Source organism: Anopheles coustani, chromosome 2, assembly GCF_943734705.1.
Source record: "Anopheles coustani chromosome 2, idAnoCousDA_361_x.2, whole genome shotgun sequence".
In the NCBI taxonomy this organism is placed as follows: domain Eukaryota; kingdom Metazoa; phylum Arthropoda; class Insecta; order Diptera; family Culicidae; genus Anopheles; species Anopheles coustani.
Window position 1 is genome coordinate 89,089,788 of NC_071289.1, and position 26,772 is coordinate 89,116,559.

Below are 26,772 nucleotides of genomic sequence, written 5' to 3' on the forward strand. Positions count from 1 at the left end.
GGCGGCGGCGGCGGTGGCGGTGGTGGAGGCAGCGGCACGGTTGCTACTTCCGGGGCTATGGGGGCCCCGTCCAACGGCTCCAAGACGGCACATTCTAAGGTTGCAACCGGAGGAGGTCATGCCAACACGCAGACCTCCAGCAAGCGCTCGAGCAGCGGTGCCGATGGCGACTACCATCTGGTCCAGCACGAGGTGCTGTACTCCCTGTCCGCCCAGTATGAGGTAAGTGTGGTCGTTAGTAGTCATCGCCTACACGCGAAATTCTAATATCTGTAAAGGTTTGCCAATAGTTTGTTTGTCACCATAGATTTTACTCCGGTTGTTTGACAATCCTTTGGTTCTTTTCATTTCTCCACGTTTCTTACACTTATTTCCGCAACATCATATCTTTTTAATCGATCAGATGCACGTTGTCTCAAAAATTCTGTAATGGCAGTCATACCTAAGACTTAGACATAATTCTGAAGTTTTCATTGCCAAGAATTTGTTCTGAGGATCTTGCCTTAACAATTGTTGATGGATGGAAAGTGATCTGACGAAATCTATTTCCACACGTTTTGTGTCTTCTTTGATTTAGTCTTATGTATGTGGATGGTGCAGAATCCTGATCAGAAAGAACAACAGTAGTTTTGTGTGGTTCTAGAATTGCCCAAAAAGTGTTACGATTGATCGGATAGCTCTAGTTTTGTGCTGTTTCCTAACAGTTTATCGCCTAAATGTTTGCCGGTTACAACCCATCCGCCGATCGGCCTGCGGGGCTCTGTGTGTGTTCAACTGTCATTCGCGAACCTCGACGTACCTTGTTGTTTTTCGGGGCTGGGATAATTGTTTTCGCAAGCTACCCAGCTACCGACCGGCGTATGTCTCCCGGCGAGAGTCGTAAATCAGTGCGGCACGAAAGCCAGCCATAAAATGTTTCGCTTTACGCTACGCCCTGTCCCCGGGGCGGATCGAAATCTGGCGAGGGGGGGGAGGGGAGGGTGCGCCAAAATCGTGTTGGTTCCTCGCCACCCAGATGAGAATGTCCCCTTGTGGTAGCAAACATACAGACACACAAACGCATGCGGGTCGTCTGGAGGACGCGCGCAGAGTGCGACGTTTATGGAAGCCCTTTTCGTTGTTGTGCTACGTCGTCGGCGTAAAGTGCCGCCTTGTCCGACTGTTTGGTCAGACCTTGCGATAAACACACACACATAATCGCGGCTTGCCACGAGAGTGCGAGACCATCGTTGTGTGGAAGGTTTTGTGCTTTAATTGTCGGCACTTCTTGGACCGGGGCACGCCTTCCTAACCTTCAGCACCACAACGCCTTCAGAGGACGACGTTTGCTTTTGCTTGCTTGCCGCTCAGGTGTAGAAAGGGTTTCTGTTTGGATTTGGCCCCTCAAAACCATTACCACTCAGACTTTCTCTCTGCGTAGAAGAAGAAGGCACACATCCATTTCTTCGTTTATAACAACCGGTCCGTGTAGACATGTGGCGTGTGGTTCTATCTACCAGCTCATCGCCGGCATGTTGTGGTCTTTTGACGGATTTCTAAAATTAGACACTCGTTGCGCCAGTGTCTCTTTGGGGCGATTTGTCACACGGGGCATATACATCCTGGCATTCGCCGAAAATCGATGGTTCTCTCCCTACGATCGAGTGTCAGGTTAATGAATTTTTCCCGAAGATTTATTTTTCCACGTCCAATATCAACCTTTTGCCAGACGGCGAAACGGCCAGGAGAAGGTTTATGATAGCTTGCGATTGTGAATACCGCCTCACGGGTTAGGGGAATCGCTTGTTTTTGCGGTTCTAGTTTTTCCTTCCCTTAATTGTCTGCCAATTCTCGCAGGCAAAGTCAGAGCTGAATGACGGCTGAATCGCGCCGCTCTGCCTTCGGGGAGTGGCGTATCTGCTGGCGGCCACTGAGATAACGGAAAAGATGATTGCAATTAAGAACATTGAGCAGCCCAGCAGCAGCATTCACGAACACACATGAGAAGGAAAAAAAAACCGCTCCACACATCAACCACGAGCATATATAATAACTGTCTTCGCCGGACTACCGGGGGCATATATAGTGTTGTGTAGTGAGCAGATGAGCTACCTGAGCCGCTCTGCTCACCTCACTGAGCAGAGAGCTACCTCTCTGAAACAAAAACTGAGGTGGCTCACCAACTGAGCTTGCTCACCAACTGAGGTGGCTCACCTACTGAGGTGGCTCACCTACTGAGGTGGCTCACCTACTGAGGTGGCTCACCTACTGAGGTGGCTCACCTACTGAGGTGGCTCACCTACTGAGGTGGCTCACCTACTGGTGGCTCATCAAACTCAGTTGTGCGGTGGCTCAGTAAACTCAGTTGTGCTGGTGGCTCAGCAAACTCAATTGTGCGGTGGCTCATCAAACTCAATTGTACTGGTGGCTCTTTAAACTCATTTGTACCGGTGGCTCAGTAAACACAGTATGTTTTATGTCAATGAACCGACAATTGAGTAACATTGTAAAACTGATAAGTTAGATGGTCAAACATGTTCGTTTAATGCGGTTGGTAACACGTTAACCGCCATGTCAGTCCCTGGGGACTGACCGTTTCCGTTGGGTGAAGTTTTCGTTCACGCCACGTAAGTCCCTTGGGACTGACAAATCTATAAGTCGTGGCGGTCGATCAGTGTCGGTCCGTCAGTGTCGGTCCGCCAGTGTCGGTCCGCCAGTCTTAGGCAAAGTTGAAGGGTAAGACTTTCCCCTTCGTGTCCTCCTTCTTGTCTCTCCTTAGTTTTTGCAGGCCGTTTGCTCTGAGCGAGGCGCGGATATCGCGGCGCGTTTGGGTTATGTTTCTTTTATTTTTATTCTCTTTGTCGCACTTGTACGGATTGCATGCGCGTATGTGTGATTGTGCATGGGTCTATTGGACCAGTTAGTTTTTTTGGGTTATGTTTTTTTTTTGTTTTTATTCTCTTCGTCGCACTGGTACGCATTGCGTGCGCGTATGTGTGATTGTTTACGGGTTTATTGGAACGTTTGTACCAGCTTTGTTTCTATAAACTGCGGTTACTTTTTCGTCTCGTTTGCGTTTGAAGCTTATTCGTGTTATTGCTTTTTTTTAATATATTTGTGCAGCAGAAGCATGTAGCGGAAAGCATGAAAGTAAAAATAAGGATGTTTTATATTAATGATTTGGCTCTAATTAACGTCGCTACACATCTGTACGGATTTTTACGAAAAATAATCAATAAGGTCCGAGGCATGTAAAATTACACTGGGCCCAAAGTTAATCCGGACGCTCAAAAATGAGCATGCGTCCGACTTTGTGCTCGATTTTAGAGTACTTAGAACTGATAATAATGATGTTTGTTCATTGCATCTTCTTGGTGCACCTTGCTACGAAGTACGTGCAAAAAAAGGTTTAAAAAATCCTCCAAAAGCGGCACTATAAACAATAGAGTGGAAAAGGTCAGAATGTTGACGGCCAAACGTAAAGTCGGATAGTTTGATTTCATCGTATTTTTGTTAGCTAAAGTGGTATGTAAGTAAGGTTCGATTCATGATATTTGTTATCATCGATTCAGACAACTCTTGCGCATCGTTAGAAGCTTCCGGATGATTCGATTTCGATTATTGAAGTTTTCGTTGAAATATGCGTCACACAACTTTGCTGGAACGAAAAATCATCATTTATCTATCATAACGAATCTATCATAACTATCATGGAAAAAGTTTTCAAACATATGGAATTAGCCTTACATTAGCAAACTATCAGTTTTAGACATCATTAAATAGTATAAAACTTCAAAAAGTATCGCAAAATCTCCGAAGAACTGCTCTTTTTTTGTGCTGCTAATCTGATCCAATCAAAAACAACAACTTTTACACAACAAATTCAATTGAAGGAGAAAAAACCTACATTCCGAATTACAAACAATTCCATTCACAAGCAGATCAAATCGACAAGCAAGTCGACAAAATGCTGAAAGACAACATTGTAGAACATTCTGTCTCAGTATACAACTCACCAATTCTTAAGGTACCGAAGAAATCAGATGAAGGAAACAAAAAATTGAAATAAGTTGTAGATTTTCGACAGTTAAACAAGAAAATCGTGACTGACAAATTTCCATTATGAAGGCTTAACAGAATTTTAGATCAATTAGGAAGAGCCAAGTACTTCAGTATTTTAGACTTTATGTCAGGCTTCCATCAGATCTCTCTCGACAAAGACTCGCGAAGATATACAGCGTTCTCAACTCCTTCAGGCTATTACCAATTCACAAGAATGCCATTTGGACGAAACATTAGCCCCAACAGCTTCCAAAGAATGATGGCAATACCCATGGCCGGGTTGACACCTGAACTCGTATTTGTATATATAGACGATATAATTGTTATTGGATGCAGTGCACAGCATCATTTCAGTAGCCTAGTATTTTGTAGATTAAGAAAATATAATCTTAAACTTAACCCCAGTAAATGTAAATTTTTCAAATCAGTCGTAACTAATTTAGGGCATAAGATAACAGATAAAGGTGTTTTTCCTGACGAATTGAAATTCGATTAAGTAAAGAATTTCCCAACACCTACAAACGGAAACGAAATCGGACGGATGTTCATTTTTGAGCGTCCGGATTAACTTTGGGCCCAGTGTAATTTTACATGCCTCGGACCTTATTGATTATTTTTCGTAAAAATCCGTACAGATGTGTAGCGACGTTAATTAGAGCCAAATCATTAATATAAAACATCCTTATTTTTACTGTCATGCTTTCCGCTACATGCTTCTGCTGCACAAATATATTAAAAAATAGCAATAACACGAATAAGCTTCAAACGCAAACGAGACGAAAAAGTAACCGCAGTTTATAGAAACAAAGCTGGTACAAACGTTCCAATAAACCCGTAAACAATCACACATACGCTCACGCAATGCGTACCAGTGCGAAGAAGAGAATAAAAACAAAAAAAAACATAACCCAAAAAAACTAACGGGTCCAATAGACCCATGCACAATCACACATACGCGCATGCAATCCGTACAAGTGCGACAAAGAGAATAAAAATAAAAGAAACATAACCCAAACGCGCCGTGATATCCGCGCCTCGCTCAGAGCAAACGGCCTGCAAAAACTAAGGAGAGACAAGAAGGAGGACACGAAGGGGAAAGTCTTACCCTTCAACTTTGCCTAAGACCGACACTGGCGGACCGACAATGGCGGACCGACACTGGCGGACCGACACTGGCGGACCGACACTGGCGGACCGACACTGGCGGACCGACACTGGCGGACCGACACTGGCGGACCGACACTGGCGGACCGACACTGGCGGACCGACACTGGCGGACCGACACTGGCGGACAGACACTGGCGGACCGACACTGGCGGACCGACACTGGTGGACCGACACTGGCGGACCGACACTGGCGGGCCGACACTAATCGACCGCCACGACTCATAGATTTGTCAGTCCCAAGGAACCTACGTGGCGTGAACGAAAAGTTCACCCAACGGAAACGGTCAGTACCCAGGGACTGACATGGCGGTTAACGTGTTACCAACCGCATTAAACGAACATGTTTGACCATCTAACTTATCAGTTTTACAATGTTACTCAATTGTCGGTTCATGGACATAAAACATACTGTGTTTACTGAGCCACCGGTACAAATGAGTTTGAAGAGCCACCAGTACAATTGAGTTTGATGAGCCACCGCACAATTGAGTTTGCTGAGCCACCAGCACAACTGAGTTTACTGAGCCACCGCACAACTGAGTTTGATGAGCCACCAGTAGGTGAGCCACCTCAGTAGGTGAGCCACCTCAGTAGGTGAGCCACCTCAGTAGGTGAGCCACCTCAATAGGTGAGCCACCTCAGTTGGTGAGCCACCTCAGTAACAACAGCTCAGCTCAGTAGCAAGCTGAGCAGCTGAGCTAGGTGGCTCGCTCTGCTCATCTAATTGAGCGAGCAGGCTCTGCTCTGCTCAATGAAAAGAGCTACTTGACACAACACTAGGCATATACGGTAAATGCATACGGGAACCTCTGGAGTGTGTGAAGTGTAGGGCAAATAAAGAAGAAAACAGTACAGTACAGCCGCTTGGTACAGCATAGAGGGCAGGGGGGGAAAAAAAGGAAAAGAAATCTGCAATATCAATAGCAAGAAACAAACAAACATAATAAAAACCGCTGGCTGACGCAAATTGCTGGCGTTCGTTGCCCCTTTGTGCACCACCCGGACGACGGTGGCGGCGTTGTTGTTTGCACTTGTGTGTATCCGCTTTCTTGCAAGACGCACCATGGATTTCCTTTGCAGCAGCAGCATGAATTTTTGCCGGGGGTTCCCTAGCGGCGCCTCCATTTTATGTCACCCGGGTTTCTTTTATGTTGCCGATCGCGCGATTTGAGGGTTTGTGTTTGTTGGTGTCTGCTCCCGGGCGTCCCATCGGTTTGAGCAAGCATTTTTAGTATATGTAGAGGCTAATATCCGAGTGAAACAGCTCGAACTATGTATGGAAAATTAAATTTTTATTTGAGGAACATATATTGTGTTGTTAAAAAATATATTACTAACGCTTTCAAGCTTCTGGAGTTTTAAGAAATTTGAAAAATCAAGTAAAACAAACTGAAAACCACCACCGTTGTAGTGTAAAGAATAGATTCAGTTGCGTGTTTCCTCCCCAGACAAACAACAAAAACCCTTTTGGAAAGTTTATTTAATCAGAGCCACTTGGTTCGTTGGGCAAGAAATCTGTAATTTTACGATAACACTTTTACGATTAGGGGCAACGGTCGTCTGCGTTAAGAATATGATTTGTCGCAGTGCCATCAGTGTTCGGGGGTAGTTTTTGCATTTAAGAGGGTGGCCAACCAACCAACCAATCGGTCCCGGGAGTCTCGGACTCTCCAAAGTATATCCAAGTTCAGCGAACAGCGTCAGCACCACGGCGAGTGCCAGACATTTGGGTCCGCATAATCTGTTTGTTTCAAAGCCATCCGACGCTAACGGTTGTGCGTCCCGGCTGGAAACTGGATCCTTTTTTCTTCCTGCCCATCATGGGACGACAACCGCCGGGGCAGGCTCTGGTCCGGATCGAGGCCAATGTGGCGGTGGCGGGTTCTCGGGCGTTTATTTCCATTTTGTCGGCATAATAGGAATCAACGCACTGCGGAGACAACACACACTACTGGCCGTCTGGGGTGGACTTAAAAATAAGAAACCGGTGTGTGGTACCTTTTCCCTTCAGACAGAAAAAAAAACAAACCCACCAAAGACGTCGTGGATCGTCGTCCCCGTCACCGTTTGTCTATCAGTCGATGCTGGCTCGTCGATGTAGTTTATATTCACCAGACCGGTCTGACGTTTAGCCGGTCTTGGCAGCACCATTGCACTCAGGTTTCCTGCCTCCTGCTTCAGCGTCTAGTCAACCTTTCCGCACAGCGGCGCGAGGCTTAGAAGTCAGAGGCTCCTCGTGGCTTTATCGAACGTGATGTGCTTGGCGGTCGATGTCAGGAGAGTCTTAAGATATGCTACCGGCGATAGCGCAGCGCGGGAATGTCAATTCTTACGCTGACCTCGATAAGACTGACGAACTGAGTGGGGGCGATATTAACTGCATGCCAGGACACATTAACTCTCGTCCCGGTGAGCTTCGGTGTCGGTTTCATTGCAGCTTGGTATCACAACCTCACCGCGTAGGCCTTGTATACTTGCGGTTCGTAGCTACCCGATCCTCCCCCGACCGTCTGTGCCATATCCGTCCGATGCGATTCCCATCAAACCACTTCTGCATAGCACGCGGTCGATCGCACGGAATTGATAGAACACGACGGTGCCTAATCTCGATCCATCAGATGTAATGGGGCACGGATCCATGAAAATCACCGTGAACCAAGAGTTACGTGCAATAGAAGCAGAGATTTAATGCTGTACAGATCCTAACTCTTGCAAGAGTTTCAACTCTTATTTACAAATTCAATTCCTTACTTTCTGTTCATTTTCTTTCCGACTTCCGTGATAAGTATTATGGTACTAGCGTTGTCCAATATTCCATTGGGTCTATTTGCCGATTGGTTGAATTGCAAACCAATACCTGGACTGATTCCTTTAACTTTTCAAAAGGTAATAATGTCACCGCATTAAATTAAACACCGGTTCACCCTATAAGAACTGACTTGAACAAATAGCCTCCGGTTTCGAACTGAGAATTGGTGAAAACCATACAAGTTCGAAACTGCTCGATTTCTAAACCATGATACTAATTCATCAGTAACAAATGAAAAAGGGTTCATAAAAAAAGGAGATCCATTAGTGGCCAGGTACATTACTTTACCATTGAAAGGTTTGCAATAACATTGCACGTATATTGATTTACAAAAGTTAATCAATGGACGTACTTGCCAACCACGTGCTTTAACTTTTTTTTTTACATAAAACACTGTTCGGTGGCATAATAATTTACCTATTTGTTCACTGCAGTGCACATACACACACACTCGAAATAAAAATACAGAGCGGGAGCAATGGTGTCGCATACATAATGCAGATGTCGTGGACCTTCGATCGTGTATCGCTCGGAAAGCTAAAAGGACGCGTGCGTTTGTGTGAGCCGTGTGTGTGTGTGTGACATGTTGGTTGTACGGTTAAGGCCAAAAACTGTGATGCTCACACATTTTACAATTCGAATGAATTGGTTTGCTTTTTATTGTTTTTGTTTTGGACAAAAAAAGAAACAGCGAAACAGCCTCACATGATACTTATCCGGCTTTCTCACCGCGGTGGCGCTCATTGAAGGAGGAAGAGGAGGGGTCTTATGCGGGCATCTGTTGCGGTTTTTTTTTTTTCGTTGACGTGCCCAACCCGCGCACCCCCTCACTTTCTGCGCCAAGCTGTAATGTGTTTTCGCCTTCTGTTGCTCGCTGTTGGAAAAATCGTAGGCCCAACGGCGGGGTATGGAAACGTAAATAAATAGTTACTCACACACACACACACATTCCCTTCCATCTGCCAGCTGGCCAGGCGATGGATCGATGGATGGATGGATGGGTGGATGATGTGCCGCGAATAATTTCTACCACCATCAGCAACAACAACAACAACAACTCTGGCGGTCATTATCTCCACCGCGGACTCACTCGGCACGACCTCGGTAACAGGCGAGTGTTGTATGCTCGCTCTTTGCCAACTGGCAAACTTTCTCCTATAATCTATACGTAAGCTCAACTTCACCCGCAAACCAACCTCCGGGTTCCCCTCCGAGCCGGCGGACAGCTAGCTCAACTTTTGACGGCTCCGTTTGACGTATTGACACCCGCACACAATGAATGTGATGGCGGTGGGATCTCGGTGGAGTTTTGCCGAAAGTCCGGAGTTCACCTAAGCAAGGGAGCACCTAGCGAACGTACGGCAGCTAGCAGTAACCCCTCAACACTGGTGGACCAAGAGTATGGTGGTGGGTAAGTTCACGTACGGGGTCACTAGTCCGCTTATGACGTACGTTTACTCCGACAGGCTATAACAATGGCCGAAAGGGCCGAAACCATGCGGCGCTATCTTATCGCCGTTTGGGTCGGTTAAACACCCACCCACCCAACGGCCAATCTACTTCAGCTGAACGTTTTCCCATTGTTGTGTAGCACTGATGAATGGTGGAAGCTTGCCCTTTTTTTTAGCAACTCTGCCCTCGTTGTTGGTTCGTGATCAAAGTATTTCGTCTTTTTGGAGCTGGCTGTGAAGCGTGAAAGAAAGCCAAAATCTCAACCCTCGAAGTAGTTGATCATGTCATATGCAACACTTAACTGGCTGTTCTGGAAAGAGCTGCCATCGTTCGTCAGTTTGATACATTTCACTAGAGTTTTTACTCGTATCTCATACAAGGTCGATATACTGATGTGATTGGAATCAACCGGCTTTTTAATATTGTGTGTGGTGGAAAGGTTCAAAAGCCTCATAAAACCCCGACATTCTTCGGGTTTAGCGGTGGTTGCGTCAACATTCGTACAGTAGTTCATAAAGTGTATTGTGTGAGGGCATTTCCAAACCTATCAACTGACACCACGCGTTTATTTCGCAACCCTTTACTCTAGAGTCTGTATGCTGCCAACCCTTGGGGCAGTGGTTCTTACTCGTTTTATTGTTTTTGAATGTTTTATGTTTTGATCATCACCACAAGTTTTTACGTAAAGAAAGCGAATACTTAACACTTTGCGGTCCGCAGACCCCATACATTGTTTTCATTCGATCACATCATTTTGGTGTGCTGTCAACGCTGTCAAATGACACCCGCCACATACTGGATGTAAATAAACATTCAATGGAATGTAATAAAATTCGCAGAGCATTTTGATATAGAAAAAAAGAAAGTGCATAAACATGGCGGCCAGATTGAAAGAAACTGGTGCAAACGCACCGGTCGTAAAGCGTTGTGACACCATGAATTTTGCGGACGTCAAATTGTTAATATTAAAAAATTTAAAAAATTAAAATAATTAAATTTAATTAAAAAAGTTAAAAAGTAACTCTTTCAATGATTTGCCTGCAGATCATCCACAATCTGGTATTTTTACATATCACAGAATTGATATGTATCACAGATACATATCACAGCAAATAGCTTTCCTTCGCAAATTCGGAAAATCATTGAGAACCACTGGCTTCTAGTCCATGAGTAGCAGATGAAGAGCTTTGTTCGAAGAGCTGCTTCTGTTACCAATCAAAATCTCCGACAGATTTGCCCCCCTTCTGGACCAGAAATGCCACGCACCGGATAATTTGCTACTCCGAGTCCGGTTTTATTTTTTTCGGCCCAATCTGGTTCGGAATGGGCAAGCCAAAATTGGGAAACACGCCAGTGCGTGGTTGTGAAACGGTTGCGAGATGCCTTTTTCGAGTATAATTTTGCGCGGGCGGTGCGTTTTTGACTGTTTGGGGGTTGAAAGAAAAATGACCAGAAAAAGGTAAATTTCGCTGACGACGGTTCGATACAGTTTTGTGCCGTGGTTGGATAGATGGTCCATTCTCTTCTTCTCGACCTTAAGGAAATAGTCGCCATCGACGTTTGCTCCTACCGGCCGACAGTTGTATTGTGCTCGATGGTGGATGACATTGTTGAAAGTGTGTGCTCACCAAGCAACCGTTTTACGCCACGACATTGTTGCGCACAAACCATTCTTTAGAAACAAATATGCTAAAATCAGCATTCGATTGCGCAGCACCGATAGCGTGCCCGGTAGATTCCGCCCGGATCTGCATCAGATAATTGTACAACGAAACGAGCGGAGATTGCGCTGGCCGCACTGGGAAACGGTTGTCTCCCGGGCACATTAACATCAGAAGAATACGGTTCGCCGGTAGCGGCCGTTCGCAAATCGCGATCAACAAGCACAGCCAGCCTGTTCCTTGCCGTGTGCAGAGTCGGTAGCAAACTCCTCCGCCACCATCCGAAATGCCATTGTATGCAATGCAACCTCAACTCCTTCGCCTAGCGGCCATGGCTGCTCAATTTGGTTGTGCTTTTTGAACAAGAAACAACCACTTCAACCACCCCCTCCCACAACGCTCTCTAGCCCTCCCCGAGTCCGAGGGGTGGTGTTGATGAGTTATGGGACAATTGGGTGCAAATGATTTCGCACCGTTTTCTTCATGTCTGCTGGCGCGACTTGCTCTGTTTGGGTGGCGCAAGTTGTTTGTTGCCCCCCGTAAAAAAAAAGAAGATAAAAACTTTCTGAACCCGCGCAAGATGGGATGGTGTGTGGCCACAACACCATTCGGTCACAACGAGAGAGACAGAGAGAGAGAGTAGCGTTTTGTGTTGGTCGAAGGTTTCGCAAAGAACCTCACTCACTTACTCTAGCAACACAACAATGTACACGGAAAGTGGGACGGGGGGCGTGGGGTGGTGGTGCTGGGTGTACGGCCTTATCTGATTTGTGGTTTGCAATGGCCCGGAGAGGAAAAAGGCCATCTGGAAACGGCCGTTTCGGGCCTGACTATCCGTGCGGATATCAAATCTACCTCTCAAGCTTGAGCTTGAGGTTTCGATGTTTCGAAAATCTTGAAAAGGAAAACCTGGGGGGGGAAGGGGTGCTGCTAGGGGTGGTGGGGCCACTGACGATTTTTTCAAAGACACTTTGAAATGTTTTCGCTTGAACGGATCACAACGCATGAACTCTTGAGACATTGATTTTTAGCTGAAAATTGCGAAGATGCCCAAGGTTTGTAGGATCGTGTTAGTTCTCTTCGAACAATTGTATCATCCTACAGTTGCCCTCAAAAGTGACGATACACCATCAATTTGACTTTGTGAGCTTGGTAAATATTTTTCGGAACATATGCCGGTGAATAATAAATGCTTTCATATGACACTGTTTTGTTAAACATCGATCCTCCAAAGGTACTTTAGGACGGCGTACTATTACACTGTGCAAGTCCAACCTTCCCTGATAGCAGAGTCCTACTTTGTTATGCACGTTCGAAAACCAAGGAGAAGTATCGCCGAAGGCGCCTTCACCGCGATTTGCATCATTAGAGGTCTCGCTGGTGGTGGGTTCGAAATTTAAAAACAAATAGAATGAAATAAATTAATCAACCGACCGAACCAGTTGTGTTCTTAACTCTATTTATCAGCCTGGCGAAGGTGGAGTAGTCGCCGCCGCCGCCGCCGACGACTTGGTGAACTGGTTTTTGTTTTGATCCAAGGGGAAATAAAACATCACTGGGAAACCGCTGGGAGCTGGAACCTGGAACCCGTTCTGCTGCTGCTCCGCCCGCAGAGTGGTATAAATTGTTCTTGTTTCCTTTTTGAAAGCTGTCAGTAAAATTAAGGAATCGCTGAACGAAACAAAAAAAAAAGTATTAAAATAAAAACAACAATCGCACCCCGGTCGTTAAGCGCGACCTCAAAAACACTGCTGGCCTGCCCTTTCGCTTGCCAGATCCGCCGCCGTCCGGTGTTTTTGGTTTACCTGTTTGTTTGTTTTTTGGGCTGTAGTTTTCGGTCGAGAGTATTTTGCCAAACAAGAACATTTACCTTTATTCGTGACCGGCTCGTTTAAAACATGTTTTACGTGTTCGGGATGTGTGCAAGTGTGTGCCTTTCCGCCGGGCGACTTGTTTCGATTTTTGCCTACTTTCACAATTTCATCAGTTGCTGTTTTTTTTCTCTGCCGCCGAGTGGCTTTTTGGGTAATTCATCCCATCCGTTTCCTCCGGTTTCGGTGCTCGGGCCCAACAAACGGGCCCAGAATGCGATGCGATTCCGTTAGCTTTTGGGTCATGATGACGGAAGCACATTAATGGTGGGGGGGAACGGTTTTAGGGGAGGAAAGAAAAGCAGTGCCAGCGATCGGTAGGGCGGGCTCTGAAAAAAAAGCCTTGCATCTGAAGGTTCGAAACAGAACCGGACCGCTTGTACATATGGCACCGTTTATGGTTATGTTCCACTGCCAGGGATACTATCATTTTCTTTGAGTACTTTAAAGTTGTTATGTTACCTCAGCTTGTGAATGTGAACTCCATATCAACCTGTAGAACAACAGGTGAACGTATGAAGTATAAACCAAAAGCTTTTATTTTAGACTAGGCTTAGATGCATTGGTTCGCCGTAACCAACTTTCAGATTTCTGAAATCACAATAACTCATCACGTTTTTTCTTCTCATATTTCTCCTCCGCAGGTCCTAGAATTTCTCGGCCGTGGCACGTTCGGGCAGGTGGTGAAATGCTGGAAGAAGGGCACGAGCGACATCGTCGCCATCAAAATCCTGAAGAACCACCCGTCCTACGCACGCCAGGGCCAGATCGAGGTGTCGATCCTCAGCCGGCTCAGCCAGGAGAATGCGGACGAGTTCAACTTCGTGCGGGCGTTCGAGTGCTTCCAGCACAAGAACCACACCTGCCTGGTGTTCGAGATGCTCGAGCAGAACCTGTACGACTTCCTGAAGCAGAACAAATTCTCGCCGCTGCCGCTGAAGTATATCCGGCCGATCCTGCAGCAGGTGAGCAGCTCCATCTTGGAAATAGCGAGGGAACATTTAAGCGGTGACATCGGTCGGTCATCAGTCGGTACAACATAATGTTGCCTGTTATTAGTGAGCGGCGTTAAGCATATGACAGTGCTGGTTCCTAGCCACCATCTCAAGTCGTCGTGGGAAGAGATCGCTTTGTCTACCCTGGCCAGAGAAACCTTTGTTCTTCTTGGGAGCTTCCCCCGGGTTACTGCCCCCGACGTTGTGCTATCGTGGTTTTTGTGGGTTTTGCTGTTACAACCACAATAAGGTGGTTGAAGTTGCTTATCAAACCTTTGAACTATCGCTAAAGATTGTGGTGGTCTACGCAAAGTATCTTATGCTGGAGTTGTTTGTATGACTTTTTGTTTGTTGATAAGACTGTCACAACGATAATAATGAGATTTTATGCTTCTATTTTTAGTGCCTGCATATTATAAAACCCGTTTCACCAATCAAGCCATAGCGTTGCGTTAAAGTGGCAACCCATCATTAACCGGGTCATGCGTGTTTGATGGTCACCAGCTCTCGCCTGCAGATGCGTGTATTTTCGGATGACTCGTGAACTGCTACCGTTGTTCATCGGACTCAAGAAGACGCTATCATATATATTTTTGGTTTATTTCGTTCTTCCTTCCGTTCGAAAACGAACCCTCCGGGGCCGAAAATCAATTGGCCTATTGTGTGTGCGTGTGTGAGCATGTTCGAAACCTGTTTCGCCGAGGCTGGGATGCACATTAATTTCTTGGTCACATCCCGGATGGTTCGCTTAGGTCTCGTTCGTCGCGTCCTGCTTGCGCCCGAATATTCTGCGCGATTACAATCAGCGATTTATTCGGGAGCCCCGTAAACGAACGAAACGAAAGGCCTGTGAATGCCGGCCCTTTCTCCTGGGTAGCGATGTTGTTTTTGACGATGTTTTTTTTTTTACTTCAGCTTAACATCATTGACCCGCATGTTAATATGCACCAAACGCATGCTGCTGCGGACGTTTGGAGCATGGCAAGCAGCAATCGACGCGCACCGGACAATGACTTTTTCGGGTGGTGCAAAAAGGTACCATCCCTGTGGAGTGGAGTTATCTCTCCTCGTGTGTTTCACATTTAGTAATTAATACAACGCTGAAGCAACGATACACCGCCGCGTTCCATGGGTTGATCTTTGTGTGCACGTTCGCTCCGCTCGTCTCGAGCGAATGAAAGTCATCGTTTGTTGTTGATCAGTCAGTCGATCGGTGTTCATTTATCCGTTCACTGCTGGTTTTGTTGGCCTTCTTCGCAACCCGGCTGCTGTCTTCAAGAAGCCGGACCGATCGGTCTTCTCGGTGCAGAACACAAGCGATCGTCGTTGTACCCACGATTCGGTTCATTGGTCAATCGGTTTCATCGTCATCGTCGTCATCATCATCGTATTCGTTCCTTGGGCACACCATGTAGGATGTAGGACATGTCTGTGTTATTTTTTGCCACCCAATCTCCATTCAACCTTCTTCAATTTGATCTCTTCTACTTTGGCGTTGTTGCTTCTTATGGTTGCGAATTCTACTGTAGAAACCGTAGCTCGGTGTACTTTTTTCCCCCCCTGGACTCAATGGAGTGAAATTTGCATATGATTTTGTGCACGGAATAATCTTGCCTGCTGCTCCTCGTCGGCACCTTGGTGTGCGGACGACGTGAGCCCAGCACCAGTTCGTTTTCGTTTTTATTTTCGTCCATTTTTGACTGTGGATATATCTTTTCGCTCTCCCGGGTGCGCCCGCCAGTCGGTCACGACGAACTCCGCCAGCACTGCGAACCGTGCGATCGCCCAGATATTTCACATCCCGTCTCCCGATCCGTCGGGAAAGCAGCAAGGGTTTCGATAGTGCGCCCGTGGAAGAAGGTTATGTTTCAGCTTTCATTTTGATGCTGCCAGCGGTGGTGCGCCCGGAGCGTAGGCCTGACCCAATAAAGGTAGTGAAAAAGAAAAACCCGTGCCCAGCCTCCAGACCAGACCGGCGTGAGCTCTGATGGTAACACCCCGGCCATGCCGTGTAGTCGTTTCCGTCGGCGCGGGCTAACGGTAGTTTTGGAGGCACGTTTTAGAAAGAGAGAGAGGCACGGTAGGAGGAAGAGTAGGAGCGGTACTAGGTATATCTTTATGCTGAAATCGGATCGGCGTCGTCGTCCCTCGGGGGGGCCTGGTTGAATGATACAAATCAATCGATCTCAACAGGTTTCATTTTTCGTCCTTATAAGAGTGCCTTCACCAAGCAATAGTTCTTGATTAACAGTTTTGTTTTCTTTAGTTAAAGTTAATTTAGCTTCATAAATTAGCAAGGTAGTAAATAACAAGTGACATCCAAATTAAATGGAGAGCAATAATTTTAGTGTTTCTGCTTCATTTTGTTTTGTTGATTGAGAATGTTTTATCTTAATTCGATATTGATGTTGAGCAAAGCCATCCTTAGTTTGGAAAAGCTAAAGGTTCATTGTAGTCAAAATATGTAAAAGTTTTCCAATGAAACCTGGCACTACACTCGGCTTTATCTTTCAAAACAAGTGGCTTGAACAAATCTTATTTGAAGAAAATATTTCCCTAGTTTCATCTGAAAAAAGTTAGTCCCTGTTTCGGATCCAATGTGGTGTTGGTAAACTGGAAAAGATGCTGATTAATCGTTCGCTCGAGTGATATGTGCAATCATCATCAATTTACGTCCTACCTTTCCGACCATCATTTACTTCGTACTATCATTTTCTGGAAGATGCTAACAAAAGATGCAGAGCATGCATGATAAATGCAATTATTATTACATTCTACCTTCACGCATCGTCTTCGTCGAAGAGTTCGGATAAGGTTAACATTAAACCAGAATAAATGCATGTATATTTTTCTTTATACTATCGCTCTCATCGGGCTCAAACTTTCGGCGTTTGTCAGGGTTTTGTCTGAGGGGTTGATTTGGCGATCGTCAAAACATGGTGCTCACTTCCACCATGAGACATGTAGGACATTTTACCACTGGACTCTACTTCACCTCACACTCATACAAACCCTGCCGGTGCCATTGTGCGTTGTGTCATCGTTAAGCGGACCGATACGTCCCTAAATGGTGGAACAAGTTGCTCCGCTGGTCGATCTATCATCATGTCACAAAAATGGCGTGCTACACCAAAGCGAACTCGCGGCCGCTGATGGCGGCGGGCTGCTACTATTTTTGGGCCTAGTCAGTTGAGTATTATCGGTGTACCACTACCAGCGGACGAGGTCGCCGTGACGAAGGCGTTGCGAAGGCTTGAGGGCATACGTGCCTCTCTGTTATGACATAATTTCACGCCGATACTTTGTGCCACCTCATTTTGCTCCGAAAGGCAATGCGCCAGTTCGGGAATATATTATTGGATTGCAGCCGCAAACATCACACCACATCCCATCGATAGTGGGTGATATGCTTTGTGTTCGGGCAATCATTTAAAAAAAAAAGCACGTGGAATGTATGTTGCACTTTGATCCTAGGTTTTCGCATCACCTGACCGACATCATCCTGCAGCTGAAGGGCTGGGTTTTTACATCTATGTTACCTTTTAATGAATACTTTCAGTAGAAAGTAGCACATTGCTGTTGCGCACCGTGTTGGATTACAATAAAATGCTACACTAAGCTCCACTGATTGCGAGTGCATATTTTATGCTTTCTCTTCCCGTCCCGCTCTATCACTGGGGGTGGTATGAATGTTACGATATCTGGTTGTGGTTCGCTGCGGTTTGATTGTGATTTTTTTTTCTCTGTACGAGCAGTGTGTTTTACTCGCCTTCAGACAACTGTGTTCGTTTTATTTTTATTCAAATCATAGCTTCCGACTGCATACGATTAATTGAATTTACGGTCCAATTGTGTGTTTGGAAAAGCGACGTAAAAAGCGTTTGCTGTTAGACACGACTACTCGGGGTTATTGTGTTAAAGCAGCAATTGGATATACCTCGGGCCCGTGATTACATTTTGACTTTGTTCTGCATGTTTTATTGGTACATAACAATCTAGTAATAGAAATTAACATTAAACTTTACATTGTAGCCCTTTCACTAGATTCATGTATATAACTAACGGCGTTGTGTTCATTTAACGGAAACCTAGAACAATTTTGGTTGAAACTTACAACGTAGTACTACATTGATTTGTTGTTTTTTTTGCATAAAACCCCGCTAATAATTTTGCAAATCAATGATTTTCAACTCTTCAATCAATGTAAACTAAACAATCAACTCGCTGCAAAAAACTTCACTTGAAGTTTTTGGCCATAAGATTAAATCGTCATAGTTTTAAAACTAAATTTGTTTTTATTACTTCCGTTACGGTTTTGTACATCAACTACGAACTATGTATTATTCGGTAGCACGTACTTTGACCGCAATGTAATAAACGCAATCAGCATCGTGGTAAAATTTTGATTCTTTCTTCAAAAATCTAGACCACACCAACATCAATCGAAGCTAGACTTCAGTCATTAAGCAACCCCTATGATGCTCAATAAACAATCAACGTCATCTTAGAAAGCCCACCAGCTCGGCATTAATCGTCATAAAGCGAACCATTCTGCAGAAGATGATGATGATGATGATGATGATGATGATGCTGATGCTGACGATGGCGATGGGTTTAGGCCAACAAACACAACACCCGCTGGCTTGGGTGGCTGCTAATCGATCCCAGTGGGGGGGGGGGAAGGGAGAATAAAAATAGGAAACTAAGGAAACGAAAAGAGGGTCAGTGCGCGCCGCCAGCAATGGGCTTGGACTAGGCTAGGCGGGTACATCATTTGAATACCGTAAATTGCATAAATTAGTCGACGGAACTTTTGTTTTCTGCACACCGCGCTCTCATTACGCCCGGTGAATGGCGTCGGTTGATGTTGCCAGTTCTATTCGCCTCCATTCCGATGGGGGAACATCGATGCGTATCGGCGAGGGGAGGAAGCTGCCTCTCGGACGTGGGAGAAGAAGGGCTGTCGATTCTTCTCAAGTACAATTGCGCAATGGAAATTAAACTGATAGCGAGATAGAGAGGGAGGGAGAGATAAAGGTTGATTGGAAGATAGAGACATAGTCACTGGCCCTTCGTTTGGGAGAAGGGAGCCCTGTCTACCTAGTCTAATCCATTGCATAGTTTTGTAGCCAAAGTGCAGCCGGTAAAGAATGAAACTTTTCCAACGCTCTCCCCAAAGCGCTGATAGTGTGCCAACAATGCTTTCAACGGATGATATGCTGTGTGGCATGACGCTAGACGACGCTGCACGGAAGAACAAACGGGCCGGGAGTTCACCATGCGAACGGAGCGCGGACGTTTTCCCAACATTACTGGTCCCGTTTCCCGTTCCCGGTTGGCATGGTTATAAAATGCTTAATTTGGGAGCTTTTGGACGCGACTCCCGGCCGTCTTCCTCACGCCGTCGACTTCCACCAGCAGGCAGTGTAATATGCACTTAGCGTGTTGTTGTGGTGCACGGCGGCTCTGATGGTGGACGGCTGCCTAATGGCGTCAGCAGCGTTGACGAAAAACTTTTCAAATCAAGTCCACTCGCCGGCCGCGCTCAGTAAAAGTATGTGAGCGAGCGGATGTGACGGCGATGTCCGGGGGATTAGAATCTATAAAGAGATGGAAACCGGCATGATGGCTCCAGCTGGCTGAACGCGCGCGTCCGTCCGTTCGTCGATAGTGGTTGATGGGGAGAGAGCACCATATAGCCGCGTTATACCATCCGTAGACCGTGCGGCGTCAGTGCGGCGACCCAATGAAACATCTCTCGGGGTCATCATTTGGCACGCGCGGGTTCGTTTGCGATGTTGACTTTAGGACATTTTCATCATTTTTTTAAACTGATTGCCTGATAAACTGAAACCAACTTTATGAAACGGAAGAACACACTCCAGTTAAGTTTAACGACGTGGATTCATGTCCAGTAGAAGGATGGTTTTAAAATTTAATGACCCAGTTTTCATAACCGTCTCGAATATGAAATATTACATAATTCTCCCAGGAATAACAGTGTTTAAATGTTGCCTTTTTGTTCTCTTCCCATCGTGTCCACACTAGGTTTTGACTGCATTGTTGAAGCTGAAGCAGCTGGGGCTGATACATGCCGATCTGAAGCCGGAAAACATCATGCTGGTTGATCCCAACCGACAACCGTATCGGTAAGTGATGGGAAAAATCTCTCGGAGCCTCTAAAATCGATGCTAATTTATGATTATTTCCTTTTTTCTTGTGACGCTGGTCACGCCCGAAAAATGTAGCGTGAAGGTAATCGATTTCGGCTCGGCATCGCACGTCAGCAAGACGGTGTGCAATACGTACCTGCAGTCGCGCTACTATCGCGCCCCGGAAATCATCCTCGGCCTGCCGTTCTGCGAGGCGATCGACATGTGGTCGCTCGGCTGTGTGGTGGCGGAACTGTTCCTGGGTTGGCCCTTGTATCCCGGGTCTTCTGAGTACGATCAAATCAGGTAAGATTAAAGCGAATTGTCGAAGAGGCAGCGAACTCTGGTTTCTAAGTGTCCGTTTTTTTTTCATTCCGCTCCGTAGGTACATATCGCAGACACAGGGTCTACCGACCGAGCACATGCTGAACAACGCCAGCAAGACGGCCAAGTTCTTCTACCGGGACAATGACTCGACGTACCCGTTCTGGCGGCTGAAGACACCGGAAGAGCACGAGGCGGAAACGAACAACAAGAGCAAGGAGGCGCGCAAGTACATCTTCAACTGTTTGGACGACATCGGGCAGGTGAACGTACCGACCGACATCGAGGGCGGTCAGCTGCTGGCGGAGAAGACGGACCGCCGGGAGTTTATCGATCTGCTGAAGCGCATGCTGACGATCGACCAGGAGCGCCGCATAACGCCGGGCGAAGCGCTGAACCATTCGTTCGCGACGTTGGCCCACCTGGTGGACTATGCGCATTGCAACAACGTGAAGGCGTCGGTGCAGATGATGGAAGTTTGTCGTCGTACGGATTCGATGATTCATACGTAAGAAAGCTTGGTCGAAGTTATCTCACGTAGAAGCGGAAATGGTAACGGTTTTTGTATTTTTAGGTACAACCTGAGTGTACAACCGACGACAGCGACGCTCGTAACAAACTTTGTGCCGAACACGACCGAAAACATGACGATCACGTTCAACAATCAGGTGCAGCGGATCGTGCGCGAACGGGCGCCCACGTACGACAACCATCTGTACCAGATCTACGGTGGACGAAATGTGGGCCGACAGTACAGTAACGCGCGTCCGGATGCTTTCCAGCATCAGCTCGTGTCGAGTATCCTGTGTCCACCGGGCTATCAGACGATGCCGAGTCCGACGAAGCACGTGGTCGTTGGTGGCACGTCGATGCAGCCCCCACTGCAGGTCCCCCCGCAGCAGTACGTGAACGTACCCGTACCGGTTTCGATGGTAGAGCCCTCCTCCGGGCAGCGGATGCTACTCACGAACGCCGTGCAGCCCAACGTGGCTTGGCCGCAGTCTGGCCGGCAGGTGGCGATCGTACCATCGTGGTCGCAACAGCCCGGTCCGGCCCATTCACTGATCGTCGATTCGGCGCCCTTCCTGAAGCTCGAGGGTATCTACCCGAACCCGCATCTCAACATCCAGACGAGCCATCACGAGCCGAAGAAGGAATCACCGGTGCATCATCTGGTGTAAGTATCCATTCCCACCCTGTCCTCTCGTCATTACAAGGAGATAGGGTTTCTTTTCTTTCGCTTGTTGAGCTTGTTTTGTAATATTGTTTAGTGTTCGCAAATATTCCAGCGTTTCCCGGCACGACAAGAAGGAGAACAACCAATTGTCGCCGGTTAAAAAGCGAGTCAAGGAGAACACACCGCCCCACCAGCGGTACAACCGGAGTCATATGTGCCCGCAGTATCACGACAATGGGGCTAGCACCAGCGGCGCAAGCGGTGGAGCGGTGGCTTCGTCATCATCTTCGTCGTCGTCCTTCTATCAGCAGCAGCAACAGCAGCAACAGGCGCAGTCTCAGGTACCGCAACCTCACAGTGGCGGTGGCAGTGGAAGCAGCCAACAGATGCAAGCTCCACCGCTTCAGCAGGCGCAGATCCCGGTTCCGCAGCATCACCATCATCATCACCACTCCCAGCAGCAACCGCAACTGACGAGTGGAAGTGGCAGCGGTCACCACAGCCATCACCATCAGCAGCAACAGCAGCAACACTATCAACCGGTGGACTCGTCGGGTTCGATCAGTGGCTCGGGGAATGTTCCGACGCATCACTCTTCCTCGTCCACGTCGTCGTACGGTGGAAGTGGCTCGTCGATGGTTATGGGTGGCAACATTCAACACAGTGGAAGTGGTGGAAGCCATCATCATCACAACGGTACTGGTGGCAGCAGTGGACACATCCATCACGGTGGCCACAGTCACGGACACCACCATGGTCATCATGGTGGGCATGGCGGCAGCTACGGTGGAGCGAGCGGAGGAGGCGGTAGCAAGCAGCAGACGATCACGATCCACGACACACCGTCACCTACGGCTGTCATTACGATTTCGGACAGTGAGGACGAAACACCGGAAGTGAAGCACAGTGTCACCGCGAAGTCCTCCCATCAGCCGTCCTCGTCGTCGACGTCGCAGACTTGTAATCGCAACGGTGGAGGACACCAATCGTCGTCCTCTTGCCGTGGTGGCGGCGGCAATGGTTCGGGTTGTGGCATCAAGACGTCCTCTTCGTCGTCCAATATTGCCCACAGCTCGTCTTCATCGTCGGTTAACCAGCTCAATGGCGGAGGGCATCAATCACAGCAGCAGCAGCAACCGCAGCAGCAGTATCACATGCCGTCGCAACCTCAGCAGCACATGAGCGTCATCAGTGGTGGCAGCGGCAGTAACGGTGCACCCTGCGGTGGAAGCTCTGGCAGTGGTCGTCAACGGAAATCGACCAATGTGTCGTCAACGGCGACGGCTTGCGTCACCGTCGGTGATAGCGATGGCGAAGGAGAGCGCCGCAGTCCGAAGCATCAGCGTGAGTTTTCACTTATTTCCCTTTTCATCCGAGTCCATGTTAAACACTTTGCCTGACAAGCGATTTTTGGTAAAATTTGATGCCTTGCTTTTAATCAAATAAGAAATAGATCATACTTCCTTAAGGATAATTTCCTACAACTAATATAGCCTACTACTTTATTTACCTGAATTGCCTGTCACCCTCTGTATGGGTCATTGACAGGCAAAGTGTAAAAGTTATCGAGTAATTTTAGATTTAAATATTAATTTTGTCATGTCCAATGAATATCCAATATTCTTTCTTTCTCTGCAGCCATCAAGTACGAACAGCATGCTGGCCAGTCGCAAAAGAAACGTCTGCTAGCAATGGCCCAGAATGAGTGTTTGTTGTTGCCCTCGTCCGGAGGTGGAAGCGGTGGACAACCACTGCATATTCCGAAGCAGGAACCGAGTGAATTTGTGGCGTACGAGTATCCCTCGCAGCAGCAGGTGGACAAGCGCTCGTCTTGGGCTCCGCCTACGATGGGCTCGTCGTCCTCGCACTACGGCGGTGGAGGAGGGCATAAGCGCGAGTCGTCCTCGTCGTACATGCCGTCATCCGCGTCTTCGTCGTCCTCGTCTTCGACTATGGCGGCCGCAACGGCAGCAGCGGCTGCAGCAGCCGCAGCAGCCATTCAGCAGCAACAGCATCCCGGTAGCAGTGGTGGATGCAGTGGCGGTGGATCCCTTGGCCATGTTCCGCCACCGCACGCACACGCCAAGAGCACTCCGACCGGTGCGACCTCTTGGGGTACCCCGAGCGCAGCCGCCGTCTACCGGCAGCATCAGCCAAGCGCGAACACGCCACTCGGAAGCTCGCCCGGCGTCATTCTGCAGCAGCATCCGCACCAGCAGCAGCCCCTGCAGCAACCCCAGCCGGACATCTACGCCCAGGGCGACATGTACCGCCGGTCGGCGGTGTTCGTGTCCCAAGCGGCCCCCTACCAGACGGCGTACAACCGGGTAGTGCCGCCGCCGGCCCACAACGCCTCCAGCCGACAGGTGCGGAAGACGCCGCTTAGCACTAGCTCGCCGTACGCCACTATCAAGCACGACACGACCAGCACTGAGCGATTCCCGTCTTTCCCGTTGCAGGTTTTGCCCACGCAACCGCTGCCGGCTCACATCCAATTCCCGACCGCGCAGTACGGCCAGTTCGGGCCCCTGAGCCCGGCCCAGATTGCCAACAAGCACCACTACACCTGGTTCGGCGAGTAAATTGATCACGCCAAATCCAACCAACCTCTCTCTCCGCTCCACTCTTCTCTTGCGCTTCTCTACGCTTGAGCTCATCCACTGCTTCTTCAGCGTTCACCATTTTCTTCACCCCCGGCCCGGTCTACTCGTGTCCACTAGGCAACACACCGCAGAAAATGGTTCGGCAAAACGGACCCAAAGAGGGTGCTTTCATTTTTATCCTACGATTTGCGAGAAGAAGCGATCCGGCATCATAGAGATTAGGGCTTTTCGTTTCACTAGTGTTTGTTTTGGTTTGCTTATGATTCGCCACCAAGCAGGTGGTGGTATTCGTACTGGTGACATACGAAGAATTTAGGGTGAAACGCGAGTTTGTTTGAAATTTTACATTGGTAATTTATCGTGAGTAAAAAAACATATGGCGTTTGTATGATCTCCATCGTCATTGTAGGATATGATAGTGATGGGATACATCTTCTAAGGTTTGTTTATATATTTTCTCCTACGTTACGATAGTTTGCTTTTATCTCCTTTCAAAGGATACCCTCCTGCACTGCTCGTTGCCGTTTAAATGCTACTACTAGCATTCATACAACCATAAGCAGAGGACTAAGGTGACATAAACATGGCTATATGTTTGTGTCTATCAGTAGCAGCACGCTAACAGTACCCGTTGTAAGGCATGCGCTTGGCAAAGCTGTCCTAGCGCACTGTTTTGTATGTGTATTGTGAGCTGTGGGTGTTGTTTTCCATCAAATGAAATTGTGTCCCAACAAAGCCGCACCAGAATATTGGAAAGCTGCTTAGCTAGGTTTAGAGGCGTGTTGAGTATATGTTCAATATTCAATATGATGTGCGTATGAAATAAACCACGAAGGGGAGGTAGATTGCTAGAGTACGTCACTGTTTATTATGGTATAGTTTGATTTTTTTTTCGTCTCTCTCTCTCTAGAATAGCTGAAACCGGTAGTGCGCCATTCTCATAGAAATATGAAATTTTGAGGAAGTACAATTGCGTTTTTCCTTGCCATGATGCTTTAATTGATGACCAATAAACTTCATCGCAAGCTTGAAAAGGGAATTCAAATCAAATGCATCTGCTGGGTTATGAACAAAATGGACTGAATGATGAGAACCTGTTTGATTTGGTTAGCCCCGTGTACATAGCGGCACTAGGAAGAAAAGGCATAGAGCAAAAGTATGTCTCGCACAACAAGAATATGTTTTTCTTCTTCAATCGCTAGATTTGGCGCTGGTTTCGAGCGGAGATAGACTGCTGCAAGTGTGTAATTATAGGATTGTAATTAATGTAATGCTTTCTGGTTTAGTTTTCGTCCCACGATGGCAGGAGCACGTCAAATGTTGCGCGAAACCCTTTTTGCATTAGAGGTTTTCTGTGTTTTGTATAGGCGCACTTTTTATGACCGATCAGTACCTGTCGAAGTTAAACAAGATAAACAAAAATAACAAAACTGTGTATAGCCGAAATTTGTCAAACGTTTGTGTGCGAACTTTGGACGCAAGAAGTCGCATAGTATCTCATTTCCCACTCGGTAGACCATCAGATAACGAAAACATTACGCATTTAGGTGTTTGTTTTATGGGTCGAATTAGTGGACGGAATTAAGGAGGAAATTGGTTTTTCATTGTGTTCCATTATTGTGTAGCATATTGGGTTGCGCGGGAACAAAAGAGAATGATTTTATTTAGTGGTGTGAGCGTTCAAGATAGATTAAACGAGTAAACGGTGTGTGGTTAAAGTTAGTGTTTAAAATGTGTTGTGGCGCTGAGTTTAAGAGCGGGTGAGAAATTAGCTTTATCCTATAATGTCTTAGGCTTGCCGTGAAATTACATATTTGTCCTCGTGTAGCAGAAACACTCACTCACATTCGATATATTGTTCGTTTTTGTACCAACCAGCCTACATGCTACTATCGTTCTTTAAAATATACTACTGAACGTCTATATCGGAGGAAACGTAACTCCAAGTACTGCTGTCTAAAAACAAAATGCTTAGAGTTGACTCGAATCACAATGTTTGGAGTGCAACGAGAAAAAAACAGGGCATCACAGATTAAAGTAGTCCATGCTGAAGAAAAGCAAAGAAGGCGGGGAAAAAGCATACTAACACATATGCCCCTTTCGATATATAATATGCCCCATACACTATACATTTAATGTCAGTTCTAGTTCAACTTGTGCGTCTATGTGCGCACCCGTTAGATGATTAATCGATAACGAATCAATACAGAAAATTGCCTTACGTATGAAACAAACAATTAAGTGTCACTAATCTTAGGAAAAGGCCACAGATAGTGCGATACGTGCGCGTGAGTGTAGGGTGTGGCTGGAAAAGTAAAACAAAACACACATTTTAGCTATTTTTAGGAGCGTGCGAGCACAAGCAGGCACTATGAAACGTCCATAATCTGTTGTAAACTGTACTGAATGTAGCAAAACTAAACACACTCTCACTCACTCACTCACTCACATAAGATATGATAATAGTAACGTTCGATGCACTGGAACATTATCGTTTGTTTAAAGATGTCTACTTTTCCT

The 26,772-nt window shown here is 46.9% G+C and overlaps 1 protein-coding gene across 3 annotated transcripts; it reads left to right on the forward strand.

Moving 5' to 3' along the window:
- The first annotated feature begins 43 nt into the window (after nt 1–43).
- LOC131267454 (uncharacterized) lies at nt 44–25,108 on the forward strand. Of its 3 annotated transcripts, none has more exons than XM_058270338.1 (9): nt 44–222; nt 13,646–13,966; nt 20,045–20,145; nt 20,245–20,454; nt 20,534–20,980; nt 21,047–21,649; nt 21,744–22,993; nt 23,288–24,015; nt 24,109–25,108. In XM_058270338.1, the coding sequence occupies exons 1-9, from the start codon at nt 58–60 to the stop codon at nt 24,229–24,231; spliced, it is 3,948 nt and encodes a 1,315-aa protein (XP_058126321.1). In that variant the 5' UTR covers nt 44–57; the 3' UTR covers nt 24,232–25,108. The 3 variants fall into 3 exon arrangements, with proteins under 3 accessions (XP_058126321.1, XP_058126322.1, XP_058126320.1); XM_058270339.1 differs by having other exon boundaries at nt 21,762–22,993; XM_058270337.1 differs by having other exon boundaries at nt 23,288–25,108.
- Nucleotides 25,109–26,772: the final 1,664 nt, after the last annotated feature.